Raw genomic sequence first — 27,872 nt, 5'->3', positions numbered from 1 at the left:
GCAACATATCTACACACCTTCTAAAGACTTCCAGGCATGGGGATTCAACCACATCCCTGAGTAGCCTGTTTCAATGCTTGACAACCCTTTAGGTGAAGAAATTTTTCCTAATACCCAATCTAAACCTCTCCTGATACAACTAAGGGGTTGTTGTCGCGCAAGTGCAGAACCTGAAACTTAGTCTTGTTGAAACCCATGCAGTTGGCCTTGACCCATTGGGATGTTTTGTTCCTAGATCATGGTGAGTGAACTACAGCATCTGATCTGCCAAACACCTAATAGATTTGTACGGGCTGACAGTTTGCTCAATTGGATAGTTCTTTGAGAAAGAAGCTCTCCAATGGCTGAACCACACAAAATCCATAACTTCTCAGTTGAACAGTTTAACTTCTTATTCTGTATATATGACTTGCTCTTCTAACAAGACTAACTTGCTTGGGGTTTTTTGGTCTGTCTCATTGTACACACACAGGTGAAACCATCTTCCCAAAGACCACAGGGACCATAGGTGAATGCTCATTGTAACACAGATAGTGAGTACAGGCTTGTGCTCATGGGATGTTTGTAGTGAATCATGGTTGTTTTAGATAACCCATCTTTATTTTTCAAGCACTGTATAGCCAGTAACATTGATATGCTTCTTGCTGGTTATACCAAAACCACTGATGCTTATATTGATTATTCACTTGATACTCAGAATTTTTTAATATCTCTGCTGAGGTACTTTTTCAGTGTTATAATTTGGGTCAGTTATTGTATCATATTAGTAAATTCTTTAGTTTACCTCACTCTTCAAGATAAAGTCTAGAACGGTCTAAAATAAGCAATAATGTGAATGTCATTACCCGAATTAAAGGTATGAGAATGGTGAACAAAAAGAGGGATGGTTTATTAGTCTACTTTTTCTGCATTAAGATGTCTGTAATGTTTGTATGAATTTGTTGCATAAATATGGGTTGTATAATTTCCCATTATTCACAGAATCATAGAATCACCAGGTTGGAAAAGACCCCCAGGGTCATTGAGTCCAACCATTCCTATCTGCCACTAAACCATGTCCCTTAGCACCTTGTCTACCTGTCTTAAATACTTCCAGGGATGGTGACTCAAAAACCTCCCTGGGTAGATTGTTCCAGTGCCGGATGACCCTGTCTCTGAAAAAAATTTTTCTGATATCCAGTCTGAACCTCCCCTGGTGCAGCTTGAGTCCATTCCCCCTTGTCCTGTCCCGTGTCACTCAGGAGAAAAGGCCAGCTCCCTCTTCTCTACAACCTCTTTTCAGGTAGTTGTACAGAGCAATAAGGTCTCCCTCAGCTGCTCCTCCTAAGACTTGTTCTCCAGCCCCTTAATCAGCTTTGTCGCTCTTTGGATGCGCTCCAGAGCCTCAACAGCCTCCAGTGCAAGGGACCCAGAATTGAACACGGTATTTGAGGTGCGGTCTCACCAGTGCTGAGTACACACAGGAGAAGAATAACCTCCCTGGACCTGCTGGTCATGCTGTTTCTGATACAAGCCAAGATGCCATTGGCCTTCTTGGCCACCTGGGCACACTGCTGGCTCATGTTCAGTTTGCTGTCAGCCAACACCCCCAGGCAGCTTTCCAGCCACTCTTCCCCTAGTCGGTAACACTGCGCAGGATTGTTGTGCTCCAAGAGCAGGACCTGGCATTTGGCCTTGTTAAACTTCACTGTGTTGGTGTCAGCCCAGTGGTCCAGCCTGTTCAGATCCCTTTGCAGAGCCTCCCTATCCTCCAGCAGATTGACACTACCTCCCAGCTTAGTGTTGTCTGCAAACTTGCTAAGGGTGCACTCAATGCCCTCATCCAGGTCATTGATAAAGACATTGAACAGGGCTGGACCCAGTACTGAGCCCTGGGGGACACCACTTGTAACTGGCCTCCAGCTGGAGTTAACTCCACTTACCACCACTCTCTGGGCCCGGCCATCCAACCAGTTTTCCACCCAGGAGAGTGTGCGCCTGTCCAGTCCAGAGGCTGACAGTTTCCTAAGCAGAATGCTGTGAGAAACTGTGTCAAAGGCTTTACTTAAGTCCAAAAAGACAAAATCCCCAGCCTTTCCCTTGTCCAGTAAGTGGGTCACTGTCATAGAAGGCGATCAGGTTAGTTTGCAAGACCTGCCTTTCATGAATCTGTGTTGACTGGGCCTGATCACCCGGTTCTCTTGCATGTGCTTCATGATAGCACTCAAGATCTGTGACTTTCCCTGGCACTGAGGTCAGACTGACAGGCCTGTAGTTCCCTGGATCCTCCCTGCGACCCTTCTTGTAGATGGGCACAACATCAGCCAGCCTTCAATCCAGTGGAACTTCCCCAGTCAACCAGGACTGTTGGAAGATGATGGAAAGGGGTTTGGCCAGCACATTCGCCGGCTCCCTCAATACTCTTGGGTAGATCCCATCCGGCCCCATGGACTTGTGGGTGTCCAGCTAGGAAAGCAAGTGTCTAACCACCTTCTCTTGGATCATGGGAGCTTTATCCTGCTCCTCTAACTCCTGGGTGTGTACACAGAGGGAACAACTTTCCTTACTATGAAAGACAGAGGCAAAGAAGGCATTAAGTACCTCATCCTTTGTCACAGTTGTTCCCTTTGCATCCAATAGGGACTGAATTTTCTCCCTGGTCCTCCTTTTACTATTGATATATTTGTAGAAAGATTTTTTTTATCTTTCACAGAATTGTCCAATCTCAGTTCTTGTTGGTTTTTAGCCCTCGTGATTTTTTCCTCTGCTTGATCTCACTTCTTCCCTGTAGTCCACCCAAGACACCTGTCCCTTCTCCCAAAGTTCATAGATATTCCTTTTATTTTTGATGTCCACCCAGATCTCCCTGTTCAACCAAGCTGGTGTTCTGTTGTTTTTTTTTCCCCACCGGGTGATTTTTCTGGCACATGGGGACAGTTTGCTCCTGTACTGCCAGGATTTCCTTCTTGAAGAGCACTCAGCCCTTGTCGGCTTCCTTGCCCTTAAGGACTGTCTCCCATGGGACTTCATCAACCAGCTTTCTGAACAGTCCAAAGTCTGCACTGTGGAATTTTAAGGTGGGGGTTCTGCTAACTCCCCTCCTCACCTCACCTCGAACTTAAGTGCTACACTGTAGTTCATGTACCATGAATCAGTCAGAGTTGATTAGGTGAAATTGTGCTTGTGCTATGCATAATGAACTGTCAATACCCCTGTCATCTTCTAGCGTTTCAAATAAGTGTTTGGGTCACAACAACCCTATGCAATGCTACAAACTAGGAGAAGTCTGTCCAGAAAGCTGCCTGGAGGAGAAGGACCTTGGGATGTTGGTTGACAGCTGACTGAACATGAGCCAGCAGTGTGCCCAGGTGGCCAAGAAGGCCAATGGCATCTTGGCTTGTATCAGAAATGGTGTGACCAGCAGGTCCAGGGAGGTTATTCTCCCTTCTTCCTCTGTACTTGGCACTGGTGAGACTGCTCCTTGAATACTGTGTTCAGTTCTGGGCCCCTCACCACAAGAAGGATGCTGAGGCTCTGGAGCGAGTCCAGAGAAGAGCAACAAAGCTGGTGAAGGGGCTGGAGAACAAGTCTTATGAGGAGTGGCTGAGAGAACTGGGGTTGTTTAGCCTGGAGAAGAGGAGGCTGAGGGGAGACCTTATTGTTCTCTACAACTACCTGAAAGGAGATTGTGGAGAGGAGGGTGCTGGCCTCTTCTCCCAAGTGACAGGACAAGAGGGAGTGGCCTCAACCTCTGCCAGGGGAGGTTCAGGCTTGACATTTGAAAAAAATTTTTCATGGAAAGGGTCATTGGGCACTGGAACAGGCTTCCCAGGGAGGTGGTTGAGTCACCTTTCCTGGAGGTGTTTAAAAGATGCGTGGATGAGGTTCTGAGGGGCATGGTTTAGTGATTGACATGAATGGTTGGACTCGATGATCCTGGGAGTCTTTTCCAACCTAGTGATTCTGTGTGTGAAGTCAGCTGTTTGTTCTTAAAGTATATATTCAGAGAGTGAAATATGTCTTTTACAGTTCTTATCCTAAGTTCTTAATGTGACTCAATCTAGAATTTCTGTGTGCCATCAGGTCTTCTTGGGAAAAGATTGCTGATGACTGAACAGTAATGCGGAGGCTGTCTTCTTTGAGCTGATACTTTTAGCTAGGTATCCAGAATGCAACACATAACAGAACTTAGAAATGTTTCATTGTGCAGAAGGAAAAAATAAGTTCTTTAAAAAAAAATCTGCTATGACACAGACATGTCTTGTCTTTATTACAGGAATATGTGATATGAAAGACACAAATATTCTCATCATATCATCTTCTTTTCCTTTTTTTTTTTCCAGTGTGGCTGATCTGAAACATGCAATTCAAACTAAGTATAAGATTGCCATTCAGCACCAAGTACTGGTTGTCAATGGAGGAGAGTGTATGGCACCAGACAGAAGAGTGTGTAGTTATAGTGCTGGAACAGTAAGTGCATGCTGCATTTGTCTTCTGAGTTGTTATTTATAGGGGAAGAAAAATAAGTTTTACTAATGGATTTTTAAGTATTTTTATGTAGAGTACTATTTGCTGGGTTTCTTTGCTTTGAGAAACAGATGTTTGTTTTTAGCTTACACATCTAGATTTTAGTGTGTTCTTAAGACACGTTACCCATATAATGAAATAATCGGTGATTGAACAGTATGTTGCATTTACTCAGTGTCTGGTTTGATTTTCTTTTTGAGTGTAGGATACCAACCCAATTTTTTTATTCAACAAAGAAATGATTTTGTGTGAACGTCCACCAGCTATCCCCAAAACCACGTTTTCAGCAGAAAATGAGATGGAATTGAAAGTAGAAGAATCACTTATGATGCCTGCAGTGTTTCATACGGTAGCATCACGGACACAGCTTGCTGTGGTAAGTACATTCTTACTTGTACTTGCACACCAATGGGAAATTATCTTTTTGTATGTTAGAAGGGAAGCTTGATATAAATTATGAAAAGCAGTAAGAATGGTGTGTTAGTGATGATGTATTCTTCAGAGCCTGTGTCTCAAAGTTTCAAGTTACATATTGAAACATGATTGCTTCTTCAGCATGTTCGAAGCTTTTTTCAAAAGCATATTGTAATGCGGCTTTATGGATGCGTATTTGCAGCATTTGCAAAATAAATACAATCTGGTTGCTTTGGACCCATGCCTTAATGCTCTGCCTCACTTTCAGTGTCTTCAGTCTGTCTCAACCTGAAAACAGAAATGTTTGTTACTTTGGAGATGTTGTTAACCAAAGTAGAAAATTAATAGTATAATTTTTAAAAGCACCTTGCCAAGCTTCTATTTAATCTTCTGTCAAAACAGTTGCTGAGGAATTAAAACTAAGCTTCCTTTTCCTAAAATTCAGGTAATTTATTTTTGAATGCTGGCTTTTACTTGTATAGAAAGCAAACTTGACAGAATTCTGATTTGATTACTTCTGTATTACTTTGGTAGGGAGAACTAATTCCCTGTAACATGGTTGGTAAGAGATGAAGTGTGCATACAGTAGGAATCAAGAGAGTGGTCAAGAAAGTGACACGGTGCCTTCAGTAGCTGGACTGATTGCTTTTCTTCATGTGAGGAAATACTGACCTCATTTGCATTAAATATTTTTCGTGTCTCTAAAGATTATTTAAGTTCCAGCGGCTGGGAGTGGAGGAGTGATTGTGTGGTACTTAGCACAAAAGAAATATTAATTTGTGTTTTTAGCATGTTGCCTTGGTAATGAAGTCTTTTGGTTTCAATGACAACTTTACTGCAGTCCAAAATATATTTAGCACTTGAAGTGGCTGGATTTTAGTACTAAACAGGTGAATTCAGAGGAAAGTGTCACAGCTTGCATGGAGTACAGGGTTTCTTTTGTTTTTCCCTCTTGGCCTCCTGACCTGTCAGGGGAGGGAAAGTTAGCATGAATAATCTGACCTTGACATACTGTCAGATATAGCACAAGAATTTGAGTCTTGTAGACTCCCTTCTCCTCTCTAGCACCTGTTAACAGTTAGGACTTTGACTTATTAGGCATTTGTAAATTATATGACTGTCATATGGAGAAGATTGGGTATCAATGTAATTGGCTAAAGAGTGGGAGGTTTTCATTTGTGCTCTTAGATGAGTTGGAGAATTCTGGTTTTAGCAGCTGAAACTGAAAGTATGTTAAGACTATTTTTTTGTGAGGTGTTAAGAGAATCTTCTAATAGTCTGCAAGACTGTTAAATGCTTAGCATTGATTTGATATGAAAGGGGACCTGTACTCTTTGTGTTTGTGCTTTACTTAGGGTAATGAAAGTGAAACGTGGTGATACCCAGTCTCAACATTCCTTGTTGATATTTTATGGTCTTTCTTCATCATATCTCTGATTTTGTTGTAATGAAGTTTCTTAATTTTGGTTTTGGTCTGGTGAAGTTAGTATAAATTGATAGAACAAATTTAATTCCTCTGGAGTAAATTTTTATATTTTAGGAATTACTTCAACTTAGACTTGGAAAGAATTGCTAGTGCTACCTTCTCTTCCCCTTTTATTCTGAAGGATATATTAATATACGGAGCATACAAGTTTATTGCAGTGTATCTGCTTTTAAATTAATTATTTAGATCTTTACTGGCTCATTCTGGTGGCAGGTCTTCTGTCGGGGAAGCCCATATTTCAGAAACACTTTTCATAGTCTGTGTGGAGTGGTTTTTTTATTGGCCAAATGAAGCAATAATATTTAGCTAGAAACTGAAAAATTTATCTGGGGAGTAATCCTGAGCCGATTTGCAAGAAGAAGAAAAATCTTTACATACTTGATGGCACCTATTAACAGTAATATGGGGTGGAGGGAGGTATTTAGTATTTAAAGGTCTTTAAACATGGGTCTAAACAGAATGGAGGTTTTATTTTTAGTCTGCAGTTTTATCTTGAAAATTCTCTGTTGCCCACTTCTTCCAGTTCTTCTCTGCTTGTAAAATGATAGTAGCCTCCAATGATAGTAGAATCTTTTGTGAAAAACTTAGAAAGTGATTTAAATAGGTAGTAATATTCTTGAATCTAATACGCCTTTATACCCACAGTTAACTTTATCCAAGATTTAAAATCTTTCGTAACCATAGGCTTGGTGTTAGGCTGTGAAAATGACTTGGGTGTTTGTTTGGGAGGTCAGAGGAATGACAAAACCATCACGTATTGTGGAAGTAAATCTCATTGTGGAAGATTAGTAGACTCTTGACTTTAGATGAACCAAGGTGTGAAAACTGTTTAAAAGACTATTGCAGTATTGTACTAAAGCAGATTTTCATGATGCCTGCTTGAAGCACGTTGAGAAGAAACTGAGTGAGGACTGGGAATGTGGTTAGAACATTAATCTTCTTCAAGGTTCACCATAAGCCTCTTGGCTGTGAGGAAGAGGGAAAACCTGGGCTGTGCTAATCCTCAAAATTGATTAAGATCTAGGGAGAGCTAAAAAGGTGCTGAACCTTTGTAGTCATGAAATTGATGCATCTAAAGCCACAGAGTACTGTAGAGACGACTTCATGCAAAATGCACATGAAAAATCTGTTTTATAATGATCCAAGCTTTGTCTTTTTATTAATTTTAGAGACACAGTAACCTGATTTACCAGGAAAGCTGAGTGGCAGTACTTGGAGTGTCTTTATCTGTTAAATATTTATGCTAATTTAATTAATTTGAATTAATGATTGCTACAAATATATGACGAAAATGTTTCACATTAGGAAAATAAAAATTACAATCTAAATCGTTGCTCATGATAGAAAATATTACTTATTCTTGTTGACAATAAGAGATGATGATGTATAATGTTATTTATTCTGCCCAGAGGATTTACAGTATGATTTTAAAATCGTACTTGATACAAAATTTTAAACAACATACGAAACAGTAAGAACTGCTTATGGGGTGGCTGCTACCTTACTGTGCATGAACTCTTGGTGATCTCCAGTACCTCATGCCCTATGCGTACTTTATTAATCACCACACTTGCTACATGGAAGATTATGAATATTTCAAGGTGTGAAGACTTATTTCTATCTTGTTCCTCCTGCATTTTAAGCCTGCTTGAAAACTGTTGAATTTGATCAAGTTTTTTTTTTGCATTTGTGACTCAAACTGAGTACTACTTGGCAATTATGCTGTAGAGCTGCATGAGAAGTGTTTATTTTACCTTATTTTGCGACTTATTAGTACCATGGAGAAAGGTAGAGAGATATTTCTGATTCACTTTTTCAGATACGTACTTTGTATACACTGATGTACTGCCTTTAACTTTTTCTTTAACAATTAGCTCTAGATTTTCTCTTTAAGAAATATTTTTATTAATCCATGCCTTTATTTCTACTCCATCCTCTTTTGCCTGTCTAAAACTGAACATTATTTAGATTCCTCTTTTGCTTTCTGCATTTTTGTCCTGTAAATTTAAGATATCCTTAGTTACTATACTGGTGTAAAAAAGATAATCTTTTAGTTCATGGGGGCATTCTTAAAGACTTTTGTCCATATATGTATAGGGATATTTAAAAGCAGCCTTTTTTTTCTTTTCCCAGTAGAAACTAATTTTTTGAACTTATATGTTGCCATTTATAGATTTTAATACCTTATAACCAAAAATCATTCCTGTGAGAAACTTAGTACCTCCTGTTTGGTTTTCCTTTGTGCTGTGATTATCACATCAAGATACCTCGTTTTGTTCTTCATTTTGCTTTCATAATTTTAACATCTCTACAGATTTTCTTAACTTCCTGTTGATTGCATGAGATCTCGTTATGTAGAATTCAAAGTATAAAGATTTGGTAGCATGAAAGAAGCTATGTCTGTTACCTTAACTTGTTTCTTTGTCAGTTAAACTGAAACTCTTCCCATAGGTTTTGTCACATGTGACACTGTCTTTTGTCTTACAAACTTTGTTTTATCAGATCCTTTTTGGGCAGCGTTTGTTGCATCTACTGTCTGGCTTTTAAATCTCAGTTAAAGAACATTTCTAAGCCTATTTTCATTTTATGAAAGCCTATTTCAATATCCTGGTTTCCTTACTACAAAATACTTACCTTTGAGATGTCTGTGCCTAAGAAGTTATAGCTTGCCTTTTTACAACTAGCCTTGTTTCTCACTTTTTAGTTCAGTAGTTTTGGCCTTGAGCTGCAATATATGGACAATAAGTTGCACACTGTTTGCAGAAAGTGACATACACAGCAGTTTAGGAGAAGACATGCAGTTCCCTACACAGTACATTCTGCAATAAACTACATTGTGTGAACCTTTTCTAACCCTGTGGTCTAACACTACTGCATAAAGTAATTTCTGGTAGGTTAGCCTTTAAGAAAGGATTATTTATTTTATTCTCGTGATCTAACCAAAGTTCTAGTGATCTAACACCTGGGGTGTTGGTTGACAGCCGACTGAACATGAGCCAGCAGTGTGCCCGGGTGGCCAAGAAGGCCAATGGCATCTTGGCTTGGATCAGAAATGGTGTGACCAGCAGGTCCAGGGAGGTTATTCTGCCCTTGTGTGTACTCTGCATTGGTGAGACCGCTCCTTGAATCCTGTGTTCAGTTCTGGGCCCCTCGCTACAGGAAGGATGTTGAGGTTCTGGAGAGTGTCCAGAGAAGAGCAATGAAGGTGGTGAAGGGGCTGGAAAAAAAGTTCTACGGGCAGCAGCTGAGGGAGCTGGAGTTGTTTAACGTTGAGAAGAGGTGGCTGAGGGAAGACTTATTGCTCTCTATGACTACCTGAAAGGAGGTTGTGGAGAGGAGGGTGCAGGCCTCTTCTCCCGAGTGACAGGACAAGGGGGAATGGCCTCAAGCTCTGCCAGGGAAGGTTCAGACTGGACATCAGAAAAATTTTTCATGGAAAGGGTCATTGGGCACTGGAAGAGGCTTGCCCAGGGAGGTAATTGTGTCACAATCCCAGGAGGTGTTTAAAAGACAGATGGATGAGGTGCTGAGGAACATGGTTTAGTGATTGATAGGAATGGTTGGACTCAATGATCCTGGAGGTCTTTTCCAACCTAGTGGTTCTGTGATTCTGTAACCGAATATCCTCCCCCAAAGGGGGATATTGGAAAGTTGGACTTAGGGGCTATGTTCACATTTCATGTGATACTGTTGTTCTCATTATGAAACTGTTGATTCTGGTCAGTTTCTCTTTGGGAAATGGAAATGAGGATGAGAAACTGTGTGATCATTTCATTTGGTTGCCTAAAACCATGGCTGCAGTCATGGTACCTAGATCTTTCTTGGTTTACTTCCAATACTTCATAATACTTAAGCCAAGAAGTATAGTCATGCTTCCCGAAAGCTGCATATTTGCTATTTAGAGAAATGCTCTTTCACTTCTACTAAAAAGCTGTTTTGAGATCCTTTGGAAAAAAAGTTACTTTAAAGTGTCAGTATTCTTTAAGACATTATAATGTTTTAACAATTGTGTAGCTAAATTAATGCTATTCATTCTTTCTGGCTAAGTTTTTAGTCTAATAACACACTTTTAGCTCTTCCACAGTAGTCCAGGCTTTTTGTAACTTGGATTAGCAATCAGTCTTAGTCTTTAAAAGTTGTCAAGCTGTGTGAGATGAGAATGGAGTAGATTTTAGTTTACCTGAAGGTGTACTAAAAGGTGTGCCCTAAGGTACTGTAAAAGATACAGCATGTATCTTATCTACAGTTAGGCCTTTGTAACCAGAACTGTTAGATAAAGCTACTGGAAATTTTGTCATGAGAAAAAGACTTGGGTGGCTTGGAGTCAAGCTAGTAGAAGTTATCACTGACCTTTTAACATGGTTTGATTCCCTGGCTGTGGTGGTTTATGTCAGGTTTTTTTGGTGGTAAATTCTGTCACTTTACTTCTCCAAGCCTGCTTTTAATGTCAGAGCAAAGAGGTAGCGAAAACAGTACTGAGGAAGTCATTAAGCTGTGACTTATAGAATAACTTATTCTGTGTTGTGCTGATGAAGTAAATACTTAGAGTATTTAATAAGTCATGAACTATGTCGGCAAATGTCCAAAGGCGTAGTCCACAAAAATGACCAATATTAAAGAAGAATGGAGTAATCATCCGTTTAATGAAAGGAGAGGAATTGCCAGGAAGTATCAGTCTCTCTCAAAGTGAAGTTATCTGTTCCAATTACAGGTTTTAAAAGCTGAAATACTGAAGTGGTTAATCTAATAGCTTTGCTGATGTTTTAGTTGTAGGTGTATGAAATAGAAATAATGGCCTTGGTTACTAATTTTGGTAAGCAAGATACAGTTACCTTTTCTGAAAAAATTTATCTGCTGTTGTAGTGCATGGTTGTGTGTAATTTCACTTTGGAGGGTTTTGTTTATTTTTTTTTTGGCCTGAGGTTGATTTCTTTTTCTTAGGGAGACTGAAACCTATAAGGAGTCCTTTTTACAGGATTTCAGACACATGGCAAAAGAGGACTTTGACTTGTTTCCTTTTACTACAGGGTTGTAGAGAATGGAAAGAACCCTGCATTTCCTGAGAACTTTTGTTCTTTAGAGGTAAGTCCAAAGACCACTTAAGACAAGCAGACCCTCCCCAGGTCTTTTTCTTTTGGATGAGCAGAATTGTGGCAGTAGGATGCAAAGGACAAAGTCTTGAAATTAACAGGAAATACTTCACTAGTTAATTTTGTGACTGATTTCAGTTGGAATGTACTAAATGGAAGTAATTATAATAAGAAGAATCACCTAAATCTGAGTTCTGGTGATTGAAGGAAATAATTCAAGTAAAAATTCTGTTGTAGCACCCAACCAAAGATAATTTTTCTTGTGGACTTACGACTTTCTTGACAAATTAGGAAGTGAAGATGCCTCTATTTACTCTTCAGCATAATAGCCAGCTAATTTTACCCTGCGTTTGTCTAGTGTTGTACTGGTAGTGGTGCTTTTTGAGGTTCGTGTTCCAGTGGTATGGTGAAGCTGTCGTAGTTCTAGGTATGGTGGTATAGCAAAGTAGGATGGATGTAGCTTTACAAGGCAACCGAAGTTAATTTTACTTGGTGAACTGTTAGGTGTCTGCCTATTACCCTTGAGTGGATCTGTGAAAAATCAATGACGAAAGCAAGCCTGTTAGGTAGGCTTCATTTTCTGTGCTGGAGCTGCCAACTTTATTGAGAAGTGTTAAAACATGTGTCGATTGCAAGGCCTTTATTTATATGCCTGACATAATTCAAGTTTTAGACTTTATTCACTTAGCAGAGAGCTGCTTCATTTTTTTCTGCATACAGACATACTGGTTATGTGAAATAGATTGGACTTAATCCTTCTAAAATAGCCTGTTGAAGTCTCCCCAGAAATATTGTCTGTGGAAATGTTGGGAAGAAAAAGCCAAATCACTTAGAGATAAGTTTCAGCAGTGATGAAGTAAGAAAGTTAAGAAATTGTTAACTGCAGATATCTATTTCCAAGCTACATAGATTCTCCAAAGGAAGCAGAAGTCTTTACCACTTCATTTTCTTGGTGCACATGCTTTCATTTTGAAAGCAGGATTGGAGGATTGACTGAAACAGTGTTTTCTTCTTGATCCCTCCATGGGGCATTAAAGAAATAAATAAAGTTTAATGATGTTCTTGTTCCCTGCATTAGCATTGTCTTAGTATGCTTCTTTTAGGTGGACAAATTCACTCCATGTGGTTTGAACTGTGTCAGAACCATCTACTTGGACTCCCTGAATTTGGAGTAATATTCCTTACTATTTGCATGTAATGAGCTTATTTCATGATGTTGCCTAAGGAGCTAGTGTCAAAAGCAGTACTGGGTTCCTATGGACTCTAATTGCGTTTGGATTCATCCATGCAGACAGAACTCTACTGCTTGCCCCCATTACCCAGAGAATTTCTTCAGCTCTTAGGATACACATGTTAAAAGAACTTTGGGAGGATGTTAATATGGAATGCTGTTGTAATATCTTGCATATGTGCCCTGGAACAGTCATGTCTCCGTTTAGTTGCACAATTTAATTTGCAGTGTATTGGCTTGCTGATAACTTTGAAAAGACTCTTTGCTACGTTTTCAGGCTAATAAATTTTGAGCTCAATCTTAGTTCTGTTTGAGCTTGAAATAGTTCAGAAAAAAAATCTGTTGTCTCTCTGTATTATATTTATGACTGCTTTCATAAAGGTTTTTTTTGTTTTGATGCCCATGTCTCCTGCATATATAACAAGGACCTGTGGCTCATCTTACAGTAAATACCTTGTCGAATACTTAAATGGCGTTGAGGATTTTTTATTTTTATATAACTGTTTCTTTGGGCATATCTCTGTTAAGTATCAGGATCTGTCATATGCTAGGATGACCTTCTATTATATGGTTTCTAGAAAATGAATTAATTTGCTACTCTGGGAAATAGTTTTGTTTACTCTCACTCTTTTAGGAGTCAGAGTGCTGGGACGCAAGCTTCCTATTTGTTTAGATTTGGATCAGTCACCACAGATTAGACTCCTAGATACAAAATGTCCAGTGCTGGTTATCAGTAATGTAACTAGTGATCTCAATTGTAATGATTTTTTTTCCTACCGAAATTTGGTAACTTGTGAATTCTGTTTTGTTTGAAATGTTATGCTAAGGAAACAACCTTGTTAAAGTGAAAATCATAAAATTCTCAAGGTTCTCAAGAAAGCGTCAATAATGACATAATAAATTTTCATGAGACAGCACTAACTTGTAACTTTCGGCTTCCAATGTGAACACAATAAATAGATCCAGCTAAGAAAGCAAGCACTGGCCACTAGTAAAGAGTTTGTATCGTGGCAGAAAGTCTAGTCATATCAAGTCTAGCATATATGTTTCCTTATTTCCCCAATGTAAGAGTGATATGGAACTGTTGGAATGGGTCCAGAGGAGGGCCACCAAGATGATCAGAGGACTGGAGCACCTCTACTATGAATACAGGCTGAGAGAGTTGGGATTATTTAGTGTGGAGAAGAGAAGGGAGGGAGAATTTATAGCAGCCTTTTAGTACTTGAAGGGGGCCTACAAGACGGATTGTGAGGGACATTTTACAAGGGCATAGAATGGTCAGATTGGGGGGGAATGGCTTTAAATTGGAAGGGGGAAGATTTAGTTTAGACATTAGGGAGAAATTCTTCATGATGAGAGTGGTGAGACACTGGAACAGGTTTCCCAGGAGAAGTTGTGGGTGCCCCATCCCAGTGTTCAAGGGCAGGTTGGATGGGGCATTAAGCAGCCTGGTCTAGTGGGAGATGTCCCTGCCCATGGGAGGGAGGTTGGAACTAGATGATCTTTAAGATCCCTTCCAACCCAAAACATTCTATGATTCTGTGATACTATGATTATGCATTTGAGTTGTAGAAGAGTGCTGGAAGAGTTTGTCTAAGGGAAAAAAGAACTATCAAAAGCCTCTGCCTAGGGCTTTTAAAAAAACCCATTTTTTTATTTGAAGATGGGAGAAGTCCTGTCTTTATTTTCCCCAGTAAACTGATACTCACTTGAAGGAACTCAGAAAGACTTTATGATCAGTTTTGATTTTGTAGATGGCTTATATTGGTTTTAGTCTTCAAACTAATGTGTGTTTCTGCATATGCTCTCGTTTCTGGAATTATTGCCAGTGGTTTGGAGGAAGTTTGACTTTGCGAAGAGAGTGAGTTGAAAGTAAAATACTTGTGTACATTCTCAGGATGTACCTTGGAATACAGTGGGGACAATCGGTTACCTTTTCAGCTTCATATTTTGCTCTATTTTTTAGTATACCTAAGGGTCAACCAGCCTCTTCTATTGGCTCTTAAAAGGATAATTGAGGAAGCAGTAATTCTGCTTTTTTATATGCTGTGGAATTTGCCTTTGACTAACTTATCTATGAAGTGAATTTAAAATAAAAGTTGTTCAAGTTGTCAATATTGCATTAGTCAGCTTCTATGAATGTAGATTGGATAACTGAACTGATGACAGTCTTCAGAAAATAACTTTTGGATTTCAGTGCTATTTGGGTGCTGTCCCAATTCTGTTACTGTTTGATTTTGACTTAAGAAGTTAGAGCTCATGCAGCAACTAAAATAACTGTTGTTTGCAGAGAAATCCCTATTATCTGCACAGGAAGTGACCAAAGTTCAGAAAACAAGAAGACAAATAGTGTGTACTGCAAAGTGAAAGAATATTGTAATAGTTTTTTATTTCCTTGGATTTGCATGTTTAAGTATGTTTGTATATTCATTGTTTACCTGCTGATAGCTTGGATACCAGTGATTTGAAGGACAGTGGAATTCTGTCATGCTGCTTGGGACGAGATTTGGACTTTTGAAAAAAGGGAGGGTGTTCATAACTTTCAGGTTTTGTCAATACTAATTCTGAAATGTTTGGATAAAATGCTGTGTAGTTCTGTGGTTTATTTCAGGAAGATAAGTGTTGTTGGGCTCTAAAATTGTTTGTGTATGTGCTATTAACCATGTGTTCAGCAGCAAATGCTATCTGAAATATGCTGGGGTTTTGACACTGCTTTCTCACTGTATTTGCATAACTTGTTTCTGCATGCATGGTTTTCTCACACATACTATAACAGTGGAAAGTTAAGTGCTCGGTCCTAGTTTAAGAGTATTCTCAACCTGCAAAAAACAGTAAGATTTTCTTTTTTGGAGGATAGGTGGGTATTAAGACCCAACGCACAAGTATGCTCGGGAGACTATTTTCCAGGTAGGATGTTATTGATGAAGTATTGAGCAGAAGGATTTATTGTATATCTTCTGTTTTACTCTCTCATTGCGGTGTTTAAGTAGTAGTAGGCCCTTTGTAGGAGACTGTTTCCCACCTGGTAAACTTATGATAGCTTCTTTTCCTACTAGTTAACACTTTGGAATTTAACATAATAGCCATTGCTGTTCATGCACTTTTAGGAAGCTATGGTACTTGCCATATATAGGTGTCTATTTTAATGCTAGCAGGTTATGTGGTAATTAAATTCTCACCTTCTTATGGTAGTAAAATGCCTTTGTGTCATCCAGTCATTTAACAAGAAAGCTGCCATGTTTGTTTGCTTGTACCAAGTTTCAGGGTGTGTTTATGTACACTCTTCACTGCTTCTCATAATGTTACGTCTGGTTTATTAATCAGTGGAAGACTTCAATTAATTATCTTCCCTAATATTTTCCCCATGCATCTCTTCCTGCGTCTGATGTACCTGTGCTTCTGCTGACTGATCCTGCAGCCCATTGTCTTGTTCAGAACTTCTGTTTGGCTCATCAGTAGTTTTCTCCTTAATGGGCTTTGTTTGCCAGCTGCTTCTGTCAGATTAGTACAAGCTTTATTACGCACGTGTGTGTGTGTGCACTGAATATTGCATATTAGCTGCATTTAATTTTATAAGGTGGTTTTGGTTCTGCAACTGTCACCTGTCTGTTTTGAAGATGATACTTAGTGAATAGTCTGGTTTTGTCTTCTATTTTTTTTTTTTATTTAAGGATAAAGGAAGTTTCATTATTTTTATTGAAGTTTAATGTGGGCAACTTTTTAGCTATTTGAATTTAACACTTTCTGTGTTACTAGTTCCTTAGTGTTTCACTTTACTATTGTAACTATAAAACATTAACAATTCGAGTGTTTTGCTCTTTTAGTTGGACTTTTTTTTTTTTTTTTCAGGAAATGTATGAGGTTGCTAAGAAGCTTTGCTCCTTTTGTGAAGGTCTTGTACATGATGAACATCTTCAGCATCAAGGCTGGGCAGCCATAATGGCTAACTTGGAAGATTGTACATACTCGTACCAAAAACTGCTTTTCAAGTTTGAAAATGTATATTCAAGCTATTTGCAGTCCATAGATGATATCAAGTTGAAACTCACACAGTAGGTTTGCCATTAAACTTCAGCCTCCATCTCCAAAGTTACTATATTTTAAACTTATTTTTTGTTTTATGTTTGGTGCTAGTTCTAATTAATTAAGCGTATATTTGTTTGATTATGTGTTACAGAGAACATTATTTGTTTTCTATGCTAGTCATTTTATTTAACTGACATTTTTTTCCTTGGATTCATCAGGGCACAGAAACATATATTGAATTATGTGGAAGATATGCTTTTTAATGAACAGCTGTTTAAGAGCTGAAGTCCTTCCAAATGTGCACTAGAAATAGATAATAAATATAGGCATTACAAAAATTTTCAAATAAATATTTAAACTTCTGAATTAATGGCTTTTTAATACACTTGAGCAAGTATTAAGAATGGTGATCTCTGTTGAAAGTGTGAAGTCATAATGCTATATGTGACATATGTATATATATATATATGTATGTATACTGCTTGTATCCTGAAAACTCTGGATGTTACTTCAAGGAAAATCTCTAACAACTTTCTGGACATCATAGTATTGTGGTATTTCTGTGAGTGCTTTGCCTAACAGAATGTAATGAGATGTTGGATACTTAAAGAAACAAAGCATAAATATACTTAACCTTTTTAGAAAAAGAAAACCAACAAACTTCATAGCTTTTACCAAATATATAGAAACTATTCAAACATCACAGAAGTCAGGGGACACAATCTTTGAGCATTGGTAGCCATGCAGATTGGAAACATAAAAGTCCCAGTTGTGTGTTTAAATAAAAAAGGGCGTATCATTGAATCAAACTGTCACTTTTTGTCATTGCATTATAAACGTAACCTTACTTGGAAATTCAGAAGAGTTCCTATTCTGCAGTAGAAGAGCAAAAGTTCTAACTTCTTTAGCTGCCTTCTCTCGATATTGATACTAAACATAGTATTTTGAAAAGATAATCACCAAATTCATTTTGAAATCTGCTTCAGTTGTAAAATAGATTGTAGTTTATATTACAGGTGGTTTATATCTTAAGTTTTTATGTCACACTGGCTTCTAGATACTAATATGTTTTTCTTTTCACCTTTTTTAAAAAGTTTGGGTTCTGCTGTTTCTATAATGGCCAAGATACCACTGCTGGAGTGCCTAACAAGACGTAGTTACAGAGAGTGTTTAGGAAGACTGGATTCTTCAGCTGAGCATGGAGGGGAAGAAAGTGAAGAAACTGAGGATGGCAAGTCTCCTGAATTGGTGCTTTGTTCTGATGTATCTAAAGTGAACAATAAATCAATGTTAGCCTCATTTTGCAAGTCAGTTGAACATACAGCTTTGGAACGCGGAGATCCTGAAAACGTAGAAGATAAGGAATCACGTCAGAATGCTGCTGTCCAGGACAATGAAACATCAGTAGAATTGAAAGATGGTGATCAACCTTCCTTCAATGTTTCTTTGTTAGATTGGATAAATGCTCAAGATAGACCTAATGATGTTGAATCACTGGTCAGAAAATGTTTTGATTCTATGAGCAGGGTAAGTTAGCTTTTTGGAAATCCAATTATTGCATTGAGTGTTGCTGTTTATTTTCCAGATGCCAGTGACTGTTTTTTGTAACTTTTTTCTCAGATGACTTTCTGAATGGACAGTAAAGCAGACACTGGGGCTTGGGGGAACATATTGTAAGAGTTCTTGAATGTTAAGAATTTGACTTTTAGAAAAGCTATAATTTCATAATGAATGTTTATTATCCCGCCTGTTTCTTTAATAGCTGTTCCTCTTGGAAAGACGGTAGCTTATTGTCACATATAAAAAAAAGTCTTTACTTCTTTCTTTTCTTTTTTCATAGAAATTATGCTTATAATGAAAGTAAAGTTAATGTTCTATGTGTTAAAAATACTGAAGCCTTTATTAGAAGATGGGACAATTATGATAAATTTATGTACTATATACACATATTATCCTTAGGATAGAACTTGAAGACTGTCTCAATTATATGTAAACCCATCTGTTGTAGGAAACATTGATGTGGTCAGTTCTGTACATTGATCTTTCAGTTCTGTCTTAAAGCAAATTGGAGAATTGGGCTTAATATTAATGTCTGTTTAAGAATTTGAGCTGTCAGAATTGTTAGTAGTACAGAAAAGGCTAAGAGAAAGATTGGATATTACAAGTTTTTTTCTTTAGCAGAAGCAGTATTCAACTTTGTGTGAAAAAAATCCTGATTGTTGAAGTCTGAGATAGTACTTTGTCCTATTTGTTCAGTAAGGTGCTTTCTGCTCTTTCTACAAGAATAACAGAACCCAGTAGTCAGTTGCGAGAGAGTAAATTCTCTTTGTACTTAACAGTAACAAGGCACAAATGTAGTATCTCTTAAAACCTGGTGTTTTAAGACACAGATATTAAACAGAATCATAGAGTTATATGTTGGAAAAGACCTTTAAGATCATTATGTCCAACTGTAAACCTAACATTACCAAGTTCACTACTTAACTCTAGAGTCCTCAGCACAGGAAGGGCATGGATCTATTAAAGAGTCCAAAGGAGGGCCACAAAGATGACAAGAGGGCTGCAGCTCCCATATGAGGACAAGTTGAGAGAGTTGGGCTTGTTTAACCTAGAGAAGAGGAGGCTGCGGGGAAATATTATAGCAGCCTTACAGTACTTAAAGGGGCCTACAGGAAACATAGGGAGGGACTCTTTATCAGGGAGTGTAATGATAGGATGGGGGTTCGTAGTTTTAAGCTGAAGAGGCTAATATTCGGGTCAGAATCTAAGAAGAGTTTTTATTGCTGATTGTGGTGAGGTGCTGGAACAGGTCCAGAGAAACTGTGCAAGCCCTGTCCCTGGAGGTGTTCAAGGCCAGGCTGGATGAGGCTTTGAGCAGCTGACCTAGTGGACGGTGTAGATGTGGTGCTTGAGGGCATGGCTTGGTGGTGAGCTTGGCAGCCTTATGCTTACAGTTGAACTCAATAACCTTAAAGGTCTTTTTCAACCTAAATGATTCTATAATTCTAAACCATAGAATCATAGAATAACCAGGTTGGAAGAGACCCACTGGGTCATCGAGTCCAACCACATCTACATATCTTTTAAATACCTCCAGGGATGGTGACTCAAGTGCTTCCCTAATTAGCCTGTTCCAATGCTTGATAACCCTTTCAGTGAAGTAGTATTACCTAATATCTAGCCTAAGCCTCCCCTGGCACAACTCAAGGACATTTCCACTCATCCTATCCCTTCTTACTTGGGAGAAGAAACTGACATCCACCTCACTACAAACTTCTTTCAGGTAGTTGTAGAGGGCGATAAAGTTATCCCTCATTCTCCAGTTCTCCAGACTAAACAGCCCCAGTTCCATCAGCTGCTCTTCATAACGTTTGTGCTCTAGACCCTTCACCATCTTTATGCCTTTCTTTGCACATGCTCCAGCAGCTCAATGTCTTTCTTGTGGTGAGGGGCCCAAAACCAAACACAGCATTCGGGTGCAGCCTCACCAATGCTGAATACAGGGGGATAATCACTTCCCTAGTCCTACTGGCCTCACTGTTTCTCTTACAGACCAGAATGCTATTGGGCTTCTTGGCCATTTGGGCACACTGTTGGCTAATTTTCAGCTGACTGTCAACCAACACCTGCAGGTCCTTTTCTGCTGGGCAACTTTCCAGCCATTCGTCTCCAAGCCTGTAGCACTGCATGGAGTTGTGACCCAAGTGAAGGACCTGATGCTTGGCCTTACTGAAGCCCATATAGTTGGCTTCAGCCCATCGAGTTGCTTCCAAATAGATTATAGTGATACTTATGACAGAAAAATGAAAAAAAAACCTGACATTTTGGTTACATACATACTGTACCTTCTTTGATCAGCTTGTAGTCTTAACTAACATGTTACATGTTTTGGAGTCTGTCTTTTAATTGTGTGCTTTTCTGCCCTTGCCTAATGTAAGACTAGTCAGAAATCCTTTGTGTCAACTATTGTGTTTTGTAACTTATGCAGATTTTTGTAGGGAAATTGTGATTGCTCCTGCAAAAACGAAGTGTCTAATTTTTTTTTCGTGGCATAAGCAGAATTGACAGATAGGAAGAATGCTTTAGTCAAACTATTCTGTCAACAACCAAGATTTATCAATCTTGGTCTATTGTGATTCACAAAAAAAATGAAAGCTTTGAAGTATTTTTGATAGATCTTAGTTTTTCTTAGGAAGACATTCATTTACTCTATTTCAAATGTACATAAAGGATTGGATCTTTGCCTACCATTGATTTAGAAAACAGAATCAGCCTGTAGCTGAAAAAAGATATTAAATAAACTTCTTGCAACACAATTGTTCTTTTAATATTTACTAGAGATGACGCTTTAACGTAGTGAGGTAGAATAAAATGGCACTAATTTGGGGTTTTTTTTCCATCGTTCTCCCCATACCCTTTCCTTCTTGGAAATATGAACCGTAAAAATGATTTGTAATTATTTGAAACTCTGAATTGAGGTGAGATTGTAATGAAAATCTAAAGCATCAGAGTAGGATATTTATACCTTTGACTTTCATAATCTTGGCGGAACTTGTGTGTTGCAGACAGTACTGTTAGGTATCTGGTTTGTCTAGCCTGTAGGTTTTTATATGAAATGATGCTTCTAATTGTGGAAACCTAGGCTGTGGTAAAAGCCATGGGTAACTAGGAGTTAACCAGATATTTTCTGTTTAAGTGTTGTCATAGTCACTTAAATAAAAGGCTAGAAGAGGGAGAGAGGAAGACACTTTAAAGATGAGAAGCGGCAGTGTTATCTGCCAGTGAAAGCAGGGCTGAGTCCTACAGGTGCAATTAAGGTCAAAAATATGATAGAAAGAATGGATGGGGGAAATAAAGGGTGGAATGAGTGGACTAGATATTCTTTGTAAAAAGAGGTAGAACATGATTAGTTCATGAAGGTAAAAGGAAAAAAGCCCACCATATTGTTCTTCAGTATCTTTTCTGTTATGAAATTGTTCTGGCTGCTGGAGAGGAATGATCCTGAATAGTATGGCAGTGAAGGTGATCCTTTAAAAACAACATGGTGTAATCCCAGAGACTACTTTTATTACTGGTTCTTGAAGATAGACAACTCACTTGGGAAACACCAGGATTTATAAGACCATTCATAACATATAAAACCCAGCCTTTGCCATTTTTAGAGAACTTTGATGTATTTTCTCATACTGAACCATGATTTATTCTGGGCTGCTTACCAGTTTCTAGTACTTCCTCTTGTGGTCTTTTGTTTGTTTGAGGGAACTTTTTCATTCTTTGAAGAGAATGAAGGACCTGTTCTTTTTAGTTGCTCCTTAATTTGTAATGCTTTTCTTCTTCAGATTCCCCTCTATACTCTGGAGTTGTGGTTCCAGAATAAAGTGCTGTGTGTGAAAGCTTTTAGTTAAATAAGAGATTTTGGGGGGGAAAAGTACTTCTATTTATGTTAATATTGTCACATAAATGGGGTTTTTTTGAGGGTTTATTTATGTGCTTGGTAAGTGAGGTAAAACCTGCATGTTGATGAAATGAGCGAGTGCTGTGACAGCTAGTATGGCCTCACAGGAGTGTGTCCTTTTCACTAGATTCTCATAAAATGTGGCGTACTGTTACTATTTTGGTAAATTGGTAATTGGCAAATTTGTTGATATTCTGCTAATACTTAATAACTTTTGGTATGTTCCTAATTAATATATTCCAGGTTTAGACCAAACTCTGCCCAATATGAGCTGTTGCAATTACCTATGTTGTTTTTTAGAGCTAAGGAAATAATGACTAATTCATTCTGCTACTCTTACAGTGAAAGCTGAAGAGCCACCCTTAATATCTGTGGATTTTGGTAGCCTCACAATGTTTCAAATGCTTTTTTTTTCTTGAGAATGGTTAGTGAAGGAATATGATAAAATAATTTTAAATTGTGGTCTACTAGGAAAAACATTATCAAAAAGTATTAGAAATGTATTATTTTTCCACAACTTGTTTTCCAGTTACTTGGAACTTGTCTCCTTGTCTAAGGTATCAATTAAAACCTTCCGTTTTTGGTAAATGGCTAATGGGTCTTGCAGCTTTTTCCCATGACCTTCCATACTGCACTTCACACTGAGTCACATTCATCACTTATTTTGATTATGGCAGTATGGCTGGTGTAGACTGTTCATTTACTTTAAGATGCCTCTTTCCCCCCTAGACCTTGACTTTTCTGCTCAACTGATGTCCCTTCCTCTTACAAGGATTCTGATTTCTATGATGTCCCAGTTGGAACACTTAAGAGAAATTCATGCTGTGATAAAAATCCACAGACTCATTAAGATTTCTGAAACATGTGACTGATGTAGTCACACTTAAATTGTAAAATATATTAGGTTATAACAACTCATATAGCTAGCTCATGTCACTTTTCAATATGTCAACTACTAATAAAAATTTCTTTTTAGCTTGATCCGAGGATCATCCAACCATTTCTGGCAGAATGTCGACAAACTATCGCCAAACTAGATAATCAGAATATGAAGGCTATTAAAGGCCTTGAGGATAGGCTCTATGCATTGGACCAGATGATAGCAAGCTGCAGCAGACTGGTGAATGAACAAAAAGAACTTGCTCAGGTAATACGCATTTGTGCTTGTAACGTTGGAAAATGGTAGATTTTTGGTACGTGTGTCTTGTTAATGATCACAACGAAACAATTGCATGACTTAAGGCAAGATAGTTTTTACCTTATCACAGTGGAGATACTATAAAATATGCTATAGTCATAAATTATAATTTGACATTTGAATATTGGTAGTTTTTATATCGTGTGGTCGAATTTTCAGCTCATAAATTGATTATTATTTAAAATATTTTTTTTAAAACATCGGCGAGTTGAAAATGCCACAATGGGTGATGAACAGCCCTGGAACTTAAATATAGGGCTTATATTTATATTACTTCATCTATACTCGAGAAAAAGTCACTCTACAAAATAAAAATGTATTAGTTGAAGTAGCCTGGACTAAGTCCACTAGGAATTTGCAGAGCTGTAGTTTGCTGCAATTTATTGACTGTGTATTAAGCTGTGTGCTTCTATGGCTAAAATATTTTTGTCAATATTCTCTTGTTTATTATTTGGAAAAATGTATTTAATTCCAATTCAGCAAATTGGCATTCTCATAAAAGCACTAGTTAAAATTGTTGGCTTCTGAGATGCCTCAGTATATGCTATTGTTTCTGGAGTGTGTATGTTTTGCAGACTTGTCAGAAATTTTCAAATCTTTGCCTTCTCTTTTTGTAAATTGTCTATTTCTATACTTACAATATAGGGTTGGTTTGTTTTGTTTTTTTTTTTTTTAAGAACAATCAATGTTTGGTTTTTTGGTTGGGTTTATGAAGCTTCAATTAATTAAATGTTTATAGTTAAGCAGATGGTGAAGACTACTACTAGATGCTTTTATTCCTTGATTTTATATTTGAGCCCTAACAAGTATTTTGATACTAGTCCTAGACATTTAGATACTGTTTGAAAAAATTAGATGATTGTAAGATAGTAGAGCTGGTATCTTGTTACTCATTAAAACAGTAGTCTGCATAGAAATCTAAGGAGCACAATGAAGTGCTATGGTTTAATTCTATTTAAAAATATAGATGAGGACTTTGTGTATTTTTAAGGGTAGTGCTTGCTATTTATGTGATAACTGTTAATAATTGGTGTTACCTGAAAAAAACCTCAATTTTCCTTTACATCAAACCTTTTTAGCATATAAATGTTTATTTCAAGCTTTGCAAATGTGTTCTACAACATTTTATGACAAAACTGCTTTACATTCAATTTCAAATAAACAATGAAAATGGTTTCATTTTTCCAGCAATTTTGTATAACTTTCTGTGGTTTACTGTTCTCAACATCAGCTTCAGAAAGCAATACTTAAACTATGGTCTGGTTTTGAGTTCTTTGTTAAGAAAAGAGAGGCTTAATAAACAAGTTTGTAGGACTGTGATCAGCCATTTAAGACATGTTTATCTAAGGCAGCCTTATCTTCCCTGTTTTGCCCCCCACCCTTTTAGGGGTTGCATATTACTGTCCACAACAGATGGTCTTTACTGTGCCCAACTCCTTTGTGCGAATATAGTACAATCTTGGCTCTCAAGAGTTAGTTTCATGTGTTAATTTCTTTATGCAAAAAAAATGTTCTTTAGCCCACAGTAGTATTGAGTGTGCTCTGAGTTGGTAAGTCTTGCATGTGCAAGAAGTTAACAATCTGGTTGTTGCAGAAATTAAAGTAATGGTTGATCCCTCCATCCCTCTAGGTGCTTTACTGCATTAACTGTTGTGATCTTTCACTGGTGTTGGTTAGTTGTGTAAAGTAATCATAGGGTTGTGTTGGTAACTGTTTGGGAGAGAAATAACAGATGAAATTTATTTGGACTGAATTACAGAATGAAAAGAAAGAAACTTTGACATTTCTCTGTGTAGCAATCTGTTATGCTCCTGATTAGTCACAGCAAGTTTATTAAAATGCTTGCATTCTTAGAGAGAAGATGTATCACTTTTGTGCTTTTTGATTGTCACAAAGCTTGTGTAACAAACATGTCTTTCTTCTCTAGGGATTTTTGGCTAATCAGAAGAGAGCTGAGAACTTGAAAGATCCTTCCGTGCTTCCTGATTTGTGTTTGAGTCATGCAAATCAGCTAATGATTATGTTAACTAATCATAGAAAACTGTTAGATATTAAACAGAAATGTACCACTGCCAAACAGGAGCTTGCAAATAATCTACAAGTCAGACTCAAGTAAGTTACACCTTTTCATATTCATATCACTTCAGCTTGCATCAAGACTCTTTAAAGAATTTGTGTCATAAGAAAATCGTTGGCGGTGCAGAGAATTTTTCTTAATGGAAGGCAAAATAAAAGTTGGACCACTTGAATTTGTATATGAAGTTATTTCTAAGTTTGAAACAAAATACTCTTTCAAGGGAAACTTTTCTTAAGAGTTTAAATGGTCTTCATGTGAATAAAACAGCATCCAAGAACTTACATTTCCTTTTTCCTCTTTTCAACCTCTTATTTAAAGTTCAGCAAATACATGTTTTCAAAGGATTATAGTAAGCATAAATGAAACACTTTTTATTAGCTTGTGATCATATCAAAGCAGTAAAACATGACAGTAGTTTGATATACTTGTAGTTAATGAAAAATAATTATATCAAGATACAGCCAGTAAAAATGGCTATTTTTTATTTAAGCATCATTACTGTATAGTATGCAAGGCAGTAAGTAGTCTATATTGTATATTGCTCAATGGGAAGTGGGTTTTTCACAATATTACAATTTAATTATTAAGTTTTAGATAACTTATCATGTCAGATACATAACAAAATCATACAGAATTTAACTTTCGTTTCTTCTGGCAGCAGATAATTAGGCGATGTTGTGACCCTGTTATACTTACACACTGGATCTCCATCAAGTAGGGTTTTTTTTGTCTTGAAGAGTGCAGTTTGCATAAACAAGGCAGATGCAAGATGCATGAAGAAATAATTTAAACAGCAGTGCACTCGCACCAAAGAACCTATTGTGTTTGTAAAGTTACTGCTAGGTAAATTGAAATGTAGATGTCTATCTTTGTCTGTGCATCTGCTCTTAGCCCAGTGAAAAGATTACTTCTTTCACCATTTTTCACTGTAGCATGTATTTAAGGATAGCATGTAGGACCTAGGTTGCCATAAAATATTGCTTTCATTTCTTAGATGTTAAAATATTTGTGCAGTATACATTTAATTGATAAGTTGTTAGAGGAAAAAGCTTGCACCCTTTTTAAGGAAGAAGTTAGTGAGATCTGGAGAATTAAAGCAAAGAGGATAGGTCTGAGGGGAAAAATACAGTATAGATATAAAAAAACAACCAAATAAACCAAAACATTCAAACCCAACAATGCACTCCCACTTCCAACCCTGGGGAAAAAAATGAAACCAAACATGCAAAAAACCCTCCACTGTATTTTGCATCTAACTATTTTGCAAGCTAGATTCTTCTAGCTTGTCTTCAGTAGCAGGTAGTAGCAAATGACCATAATGGGAATCTAATAATAAGGAAAGAACATAGAGTTAATGTATGTAAGTATTCTTAGAGAAGAACATTCTTATCTGATCTAGAAGCAGCTCTTCTGTTTTTAATTGCCGATGGAGGGGCTTTCCCATACCTAGTCCAGCTTCTTTTTGAATCCACAAACCCCTGGTTTTTAGCACGTTCTGCAACTTAGCTATACGTTGTGTGGAAAATTTATTTCCCTTTGTTTTGAACTGGCCACTTGTTGGGTTTGCCCTCTTTTTATTTCTTATTACTTATTACTATGAGAAAGTCAACAGCATGTCTCCTAGTTTATCTGATAGTTTATATTCCTAGTTGCTTCTTTGTATTTGTTCACTTTTACTTTACTTCTGTCAATAAAACCACTTTTGGTTTTTTTGTTACTTGCAGGATGTAACTCCACCTTATGTCTTCTCTGGTGGCAAAGTTGCTGCTAATGTTTTCCATCAAACACACCAGTTGATCACTTTTCCAGTAGTTATTTTATGATTTAGTTACGTTGACTGTGCTTGAAATTAAAGTCTCGATTGCATCAATAAGATAAATTAAGATGTGCTTACAGTGTGTGAGAATTTGTATATTACAGGGGCTGCTGTTTGTAGTGCATGAGTATAGAATCATAGAATAACCAGGTTGGAAGAGACCCACCGGATCATCGAGTCCAACCATTCCTATCAAACTCTAAACCATGCCCCCTAGCACCTCGTCCACCCGTGCCTTAAACACCTCCAGGGAAGGTGAATCAACCACCTCCCTGGGCAGCCTGTTCCAATGCCCAATCACCCTTTCTGTGAAGAATTTTTTCCTAATGTCCAGCCTAAACTTCCCCTGGTGGAGCTTGAGGCCATGAGGCTTGAGTAGATGGTGTGAACTTCCCAAACAGTATTTTGATCTTGCCTTTCACGGTATTCCTACCCTTAATATTTCTTGCTAATGCTTTTCAATAAGTATTTTTAAGATTTATAGACAGGAAGTAGTCTCTTCTTTTTCTCTGGAACCAATCAATACCTTAGGTCATATGGTGGTGTAAGTGGTCCTTTTTTTGAGCACTGATA

At 37.7% G+C, this 27,872-nt stretch overlaps 1 protein-coding gene across 5 annotated transcripts in view; it reads left to right on the top strand.

The window, feature by feature from the left end:
- The window catches only part of RB1CC1 (RB1 inducible coiled-coil 1), a 68,059-nt gene that overhangs the window by 15,888 nt on the left and 24,299 nt on the right, over positions 1 to 27,872 (top strand). For 3 of the 5 annotated variants that reach the window (XM_069854092.1, XM_069854091.1, XM_069854090.1), the window contains exons 4-9: positions 4,323 to 4,449; positions 4,712 to 4,882; positions 16,577 to 16,779; positions 17,848 to 18,280; positions 23,185 to 23,355; positions 25,334 to 25,518. In XM_069854092.1, coding sequence (XP_069710193.1) covers positions 4,323 to 4,449; positions 4,712 to 4,882; positions 16,577 to 16,779; positions 17,848 to 18,280; positions 23,185 to 23,355; positions 25,334 to 25,518 — 1,290 coding nt within the window. Of the gene's footprint in view, positions 1 to 4,322; positions 4,450 to 4,711; positions 4,883 to 11,347; positions 11,489 to 16,576; positions 16,780 to 17,847; positions 18,281 to 23,184; positions 23,356 to 25,333; positions 25,519 to 27,872 lie in introns of those variants that run through there. The other 2 variants (XM_069854094.1, XM_069854093.1) reach the window with 2 other exon arrangements.

This window comes from Phaenicophaeus curvirostris, chromosome 3 (genome assembly GCF_032191515.1).
Source record: "Phaenicophaeus curvirostris isolate KB17595 chromosome 3, BPBGC_Pcur_1.0, whole genome shotgun sequence".
Taxonomy (NCBI): domain Eukaryota; kingdom Metazoa; phylum Chordata; class Aves; order Cuculiformes; family Cuculidae; genus Phaenicophaeus; species Phaenicophaeus curvirostris.
Note: the sequence above shows the minus strand (reverse complement) of the source record. Positions and strands in the feature narration are given on the sequence as shown.